This window comes from Hyaena hyaena, unplaced genomic scaffold (genome assembly GCF_003009895.1).
Source record: "Hyaena hyaena isolate Hyena2069 unplaced genomic scaffold, ASM300989v1 scaffold_226, whole genome shotgun sequence".
NCBI classification, from domain to species: Eukaryota; Metazoa; Chordata; class Mammalia; order Carnivora; family Hyaenidae; genus Hyaena; species Hyaena hyaena.
Genome location: NW_024080858.1, coordinates 505,984 through 512,907, shown reverse-complemented (window position 1 = coordinate 512,907; position 6,924 = coordinate 505,984). Strand labels below are relative to the sequence as shown.

The 6,924-nt window shown below is 40.4% G+C and overlaps 1 protein-coding gene across 1 annotated transcript in view; it reads right to left on the bottom strand.

Annotated features, from left to right (window-relative positions):
- Window positions 1-2,812: 2,812 nt before the first annotated feature.
- GALNTL6 (polypeptide N-acetylgalactosaminyltransferase like 6) overlaps window positions 2,813-6,924 on the bottom strand; it is a 212,900-nt gene continuing 208,788 nt past the window's right edge. Inside the window, exon 9 of the mRNA XM_039243223.1 lies at window positions 2,813-3,294. Within this exon, the coding sequence (XP_039099154.1) occupies window positions 3,127-3,294 (168 nt within the window). The 3' untranslated portion in view covers window positions 2,813-3,126. The remainder of the gene's footprint in view (window positions 3,295-6,924) is intronic.

Sequence of the window (6,924 nt, the reverse complement as noted above, 5' to 3'; positions counted from 1 at the left end):
GTCTCTCTCAAAAATAAAACATTAAAAAAAAATTTTTTTTTAAAGAATTAACTATTTTCTGGGGTGCATGGGTGGCTCAGTCAGTTAAGTGTTTGAGTTCAGCTCAGGTCATGATCTTGCAGTATGTGAGTTCGAGCCCCACGTTGGGCTCTGTGCTGACAGCTCAGAGCCTGGAGCCTGCTTCAGATTCTGTGTCTCTCTCCCCCTCTCTGCCCCTCCCCTGCTCACACTCTGTCTCTCTTTTAAAAATAAATAAACATTAAAAAATTAACTATTTCCTAACTTCCAGCAAATAAATGGCAAAACCATTTATTATGGAGAAGTAGCAATTTCTGAGGCCAGATTATCTCTACAATATTTTCCTTCTCATTCTGATACAAAAATAAGTCAGTACTCTACTGTTCAATTTCTAAATCATATTATTTCCAGGAAAGAGAATCTTCTTGATTACTGTTCAGTCCCCTTTGCCAAGTGATTATACAAACATATGTAATTTTCTATTTTTCACAAGAGCCATAGTGGCATTTTAAGGAAGTGGAGTCCCAATCTTTGGTGGTACTGGGATGTCTCCTTAACTGTGCTTGTTGGCAGTGTTCTGCCCTTCTGCTAAGAAGTAGATTCTTTGGGCTTCATTTTACTCTGTTTGGATGTTCCCCATTTGCACACACTTAATTGCTTGGCAATTTGAAGTTTTAATTTTGGCTTTAGTGTCTTAGGCTTCCCTTGAATTTTTTTTCTGTTTTAATTTTTTATATTACATCCTTTTACTCAAAGGGAAAATTAGATGCCAGAGACAACAAGCCCCTCTGGGATCAGGAACCCAATCTTTGTCGGTCCTGGGTGTTACACGAAAACGGTGCGGTATTCAGGCTTTCTCAGAAAATAGTGCCAAATATGTCATGGCTAGCTTCCAATGATGAGAGCATCCTGACATATTGCAGATCTGGGCTTTCCAGGGTGCAGAGCCCAGGGGTGGCTCTTTGGTAAAACTGTAAATAGCAGTCAAGTGTTTAATGACATAGTGTGAATTTTTATAGGTTCATCTAATTCTACAACCAGATTGCTTTCTGAACACTTGAGATAAATCTTCACTCACTCTCTGGTATTGTTCAACACACACAGGTTAATTCCTCCCTATTGATTTTCTCTCTTCTGCATCTTGAATGCTTCAAGATCTCTTGACCTAACCCCCAAATCTCAGTGACTGCCATTTTAAAAAGAATAGCTCTTCAAAAGAATGCTTGAAAGATCTGTAAAGATGACGAAATAACTCTCCCTCAACTATCAGCAGGGCAATTTAACTGGACATTTTGATTCGATTTTGAGGAGGGAACAAAATGATGAACATTTACAAGATGTTTCATGTAGTCAAGGTTCTGGACATGAACGCTATTCTCATAAGCATCCCCAGGGAGGCATACAGTCTCATCGCACGACTAAAAATTTCAAGTTACATCAGAGTAATACAGAGTCATAACCAGAAACACCTTGGGTAACAGAGGGAAGGCAGCACAGCACAGGAGGGAAAATGCTGGTCAGAAGAGCCATCTGCCAGCCTGGAATTAAGACTCCCCTCCCTCTTTGGCCTTTTGCTATTCATCTGGAAAAAATGAAGGGGTTGGATTCTATGAGTCTTCCCAGTTCTCAAATTCATCGCTTCTATATCCAAGACAATACAGACATTTTTATTAACAGAAATTCTAAGTTAAAAGGAAACTACAAAAGCAAAATAAAAATATTTTCTACTCGGAAAAACTTGAGAAATGTATAATAAACATGACTCTTTCATCTAGAGATGCATCTGGATCCCTGTATTTTCTTCCCCCGTAACTTTAATTACTGAAAAGTAAAAAAAAAAAAAAAAAATTTAAGGATTAAATGTTCCAATTAATTGTGTAATCATTCCTTTCTTCACCCCTGAAGTATTGCCCCATTAACAGAAAATGGTGATAGAAGCACTTTATTGATGGAAATTCCTTCTGTGAGCTTCCAAGGGAAACAAAAAACATTATTAATATCAGCAATATAAAACAAACAAGTAAAAAAAAAACCCCGAAACAAAACAAATAAAACCACTTCTGTGTCCCCAGCACCAACCACACAGAATTGAAGGGAACCAAGCCATTTTCGCACATCACTTGGAGTGTAGATTTATTTGGATTTAAGAATCTCCTCAACAAATTACATCAACCTCACTCCATTTCCTCCCTTAATAAAAATTATGACTGGACAAACATCAGACTTTTAAAATTCTAAAAGTAATAGAAAAGTAAAAATAGATATCCTAGGGAAAACCTCTCCTCAATCTTGCATGGTTTTGCTGCTTCTGTGAAATCTTTCTCTTTGGAGTAACTTGGTAGCATAGATTTTGTTTTGTTTTGTTTCGAAACGGGATTCATACAAGGGCACTGAATTAGAACTTCAGCTGAATCGTGGAGCGTGAGCTTTTATGAACAATAAGTTACCTCTGCTCTAAAAAGGAAAATGGCAAATGTAAATGAAAGAACGTGAACATTGGAAGTTCCTTTCATTATGTAATTTACGTCTTCCATTAGATAGCGCACCCTCCTTTGAAAACAAAAGAACAGAATGGTATGAGCACTCTAAAATCATCTGCAGTACTTTGAAGGGTTAAACCTGCTTAACCCATTCTTAGTCAGAGAATGGCACCAAAGAGTACAGCTCACCCCTTAAGCGTGGCTAGTTCTAAACCTGCGGTATCCTCAGCTTTGCAGAGCAGTCATGCACTCTATTTCCGCCCCCCTCCCACCCGGTTAATAGGATCCATTCATAGCTACTCACTACTGCAGGATTTGACCTGAGAAATGCTAGGATTTATTAACTCAGCAGTTGTTTTGAAAAGTCCTTAAATAATCTCTGCCCTTGGCCAGCAAGGGCACTGCTAGTCTCAAGTTCTCAGATGCAGCTGGTGAGGTTCTCGGCCAAGTTCTTCAGATGCAGGAATTTCTGCAGGACAACCTACTTTGACATGTCATTTACAGATCTTTAAACCAGGCTTCCTGGATCTAGGAAATGTTATTCCTGACTCCTTCGACCCAGATGCTGGCTAAAATTTAGTTTTTATAATCCGTAGGTAATCACTCGTTCTTTCCTCCTTTCCTTCTCCTAGGAGCTGGCATGGTGGTTAAATTTTTCTAAAACAGTCATATTAAGATGTTCAAAAATCCACTGCTGAGTCTCAGATAGAGGATCACATCTGGCCATGAAAATCTTCTTCTCTGCAGGGTTGCAATCCACACAGCTGCTGCTCACAGGATGGAATAATGTTCTGTCCTGGAGGGGTCAGAAAGATAAGAAAGGACTGACATGATATACGGTGAATGGTTAGAGCCCAAAATATACAGAGGAAGCAACATATCCTGCTTCACATTTCAGTGTATACCCAGAGTGTGACAAATAAGCCACCTCCCAAATTAAACAATAGCAGGTTGGATAGCTACATGGGAAACAGTTTCCCAGCCTCTAATGGCAGTATGTCGGGACTCCACGAAGGTTCAATCAGAAACAGAGAATTCACTCCCTCACTGATTCCTTTAAAAAGTGATCCATCCATTCCCTACTCTATAATAAGCATTTTGCTACATGCTTGGGTTTTAAAGATGCTAAGTATATGAGGTTGCTTGTCGAGTAGCTAATGATCTAGCTATTTGGGGAGAGGCACACAGACAAAAATGGTAATTTAGTCCATATAGCAAACAACGACAATAGTGCACACACACATACACACATGACCAGGAGAGTCTTAATTTCCCCTCCCTTTGTACTGAGCCTCTAATGGAAAAGAGAAATACAAAAGAAACAGGAACCAAGCAAGCTAGGTGCTCCGTTGCCCTCTTCAGAAGATGGGGGGATGGAGATATCTGATGCACAGGCAGAATCTCAATGTACAAACTCAAATTTATTAGCTCTGGAGCTTAGTATTTTCTCCAACCCTCCGTTCTGCCATCACAGCTCTTCTAGTGATGCAATTGTCATTGCTTTCTGTAAAAGGGAAGAGGCAGCCTTCACTTCTTTTTTAAAAAGTTGTTAAGTATATGATAAAGATAACAGCTCTGTGAGAGAAAGGTACTATCAGGAGGCAAAATTTAAGTGATGAGCAAGCCCACTGTCTAAATAGGCTTTACTAAGACACAACTCTTTTTTTTTATTTTTTTATTTTTACAGTAATCTCTATGCCCAGCATGGGATTCAAACTCACAACTCCTAGCTCAAAAGTCGCTGGCAACTGGGTGGCTCAGTCGGTTAAGTGTCTGACTTTGGCTCAGGTCATGATCTCATGAGTTCAAGCCCCACGTCAGGCTCTATATGGACAGCTCAGAGCCTGGAGCCTACTTGTGATTCTATGTGTCTCTCTCTGCCCTCCCCCACTCATCCTCTCTGTCTCTCTCACAAAAGTAAATAAACGTTTAAAAGAAAAAAAGAGTCACATGCTCTTCCAAGTGAGTCAACCAAGAGACCCAACTTACCCCTCTTTTTATTGTTCAAGTAGGGAAAAGGAAGTTAATGCAAAGAGAAAAAGATCTTTCCTTAACTAGTAATAAAAATTTTGTCTCTTACAGTGTCTGTGCAAAAAAAAAAAAAAAAAAAGCCAAGAACAAATAAAAGCGTCCTCAAATCACTGTTTAAATGTCATCATCAAATACTGTTTTTAGGAAATGTCCAGAGGTTCAGATTATTTTCTTTAGCTGAGGAATATTTGACTCCCAATACTTTTAGAGTTAAAGAGTTTCCCAGGCAACCTGTGTCAATATTCGTGGGCTGCTTCTGGTTGTTGAGACTCCATCAACAAATATTTAATGTCCTTTTAGGACCCGGATGTTTGCACACTTAGGCACTGCGTCAGGGGAGAATGGAGAAGGCAGTGCCTGCAATTCAGCGATTGTTTCTATTTAGTGCAAAGATTGCTGCCTAATACAAAGGCTCACTTTTCTGTTTTCTTAAGTTTCCCGAGTTTATTGGTAGATTCTACTTTTCTTCCACAAAGAAGGCTCCTGAAGTGTCCTACCCATTTTCTTCACCTCACGCTTTTTGACCAGAGGGGAGGCTCTGAAGAACTCTTTCCTACTCTGGGTGGAGGGAGGGAGCAGATTCTAGGGGGGAGGCGGCTCTGTAGTTCACCCCACACATCCTTCTTTCTTGCGGTGAAGCTTAAGATTAGATCCCCCTCCTCTTAGCTGCAGTGCACTGACCCCCTCTTGCTTCTAGGCATCTCTCACACTCAGTCTCCTGCCCCCTAACTTCTACCAGTTTAGCTACATGGGCCTCATGTGTTGAAATCAGTTTTTCAAAGAGCATTCCTAAGCTGTTAGGTTCCTGAACATTCTATGTGACCAACTAAATTCTAATTCATTTTGTTCCACGTACATGTACTTTTTCTTCCTTACTTATCTGTGTTTCCTTCTCTTGTTCCCTTTGTCAATAGCTCAAGCTCACAACTATGCTCAACTGTGAGCTTTAGAGGCTCACAGTTTCTCCCCCAAAGCACACATTTCTATGAAAGCTAAAAAAAATGAGCAAAGAAAGGAGTAGAATGCGTTTCTATTCTCTTTCCTTTGCCAGTTTGTGTACTTCAGCTCGATGCAAAAGCCAAACCAGATTTTCTGAACAGCATTTGCTGAGCCGTAAGGTGATCGTATGTCTCCCAATCTCAAATTGGAACGCATTCTCTGACAGATACAGGCGTATGCGTGAGGACAATCACACAGGATATGCAAATTCAGCACAGCCCTGAAAAATCCAGAATATATTTTCTGTTATGGTACTTCATATTCAAATAAAAGTTGAAAAGTTGAATTCCCTCAATCCATCTATGGCCGAGAAGCTTCAGCAGTAAAATGAGAGGGCAGATAAGATTAATCTGTAAGGCCTCTCCTGGCCATAAAATTGAATGAACATTCTATTCCAAAGTTCACTGGTGACAGAGACAAATGGCGGGGCAGCAAACTAGAAACTATCAACAATAGTGAGTAGATTGATAGATTGATCATTCTCTGGTTATAGACTGAGCTCTGTTCACCCTTGTCTTTGGAGCATATGATAGGTCTTGGAGGCGAAGCTTCTGGAGGCCTGTCAGCTTCTCCAGACCATGCTTTTCCCACTTTTGACCTTGGGGGCTGAGTACGTTGCCATCTTTATACTTCCTACTCGGCTAAGCTATGGATTATGAAATGCCTCTACTGACGGTTGTGATGGCTGGAATTAAGTCAGTGGACCAAGTAATCAGTCGTCAATATGGTCTCTTGTTCTATGACAGCCCTTTGCTCCCCTACCCTTCATCTCATGACAAGAAATTGTTGTAACAGAATTGAATATAATTTTTTTACTTTGCAATAGACTTCTGAGTGCTTTGACAAGTCTGCTGTTCCCAAACAATCCCCTTTGAAGGGTACTTTTAACTGGACTGTTCCTTGTTCAGTCCCGACAGGGAAGCACAGCATATGTTCCGGCTGTTCAAGGTGTAACACAGCAAACCACCTTCCCTGCCTGCTTCCTCCCTTGTTTTTCCTGTTTTTTCTTAAAGTATGTTTTTAAAAAATGTTTATTTATATTTATTTTTTAGAAAAAGGGAGACAGAGAATCCCAAGTTGGCTTTATGCTGTCTGTGCAGAGCCTGATGTGAGGCTTGAACTCACAAACTGTGAGATCATGACCTGAGCTGAAATCAAGAGTTGGAACACTTACCCGACTGAGCCACCCAGGTGCCCCTCCTGTTTTGTCTTCGCCTAGGAAAATTAGAAACCCTTGAGCAGGAAATGAAAAAGCTCAGATCCAGGATATGGAACTGCCCTTCATAATCAAATCAGGTCAGACTATCCAATTCCGGCTATTCAGCTCATGCTGTGAAAGGTGTAGGTGGACCTTTTCAGGTAGGTCATTGAAAGGGACACCTCTCTAAAGCAGGCC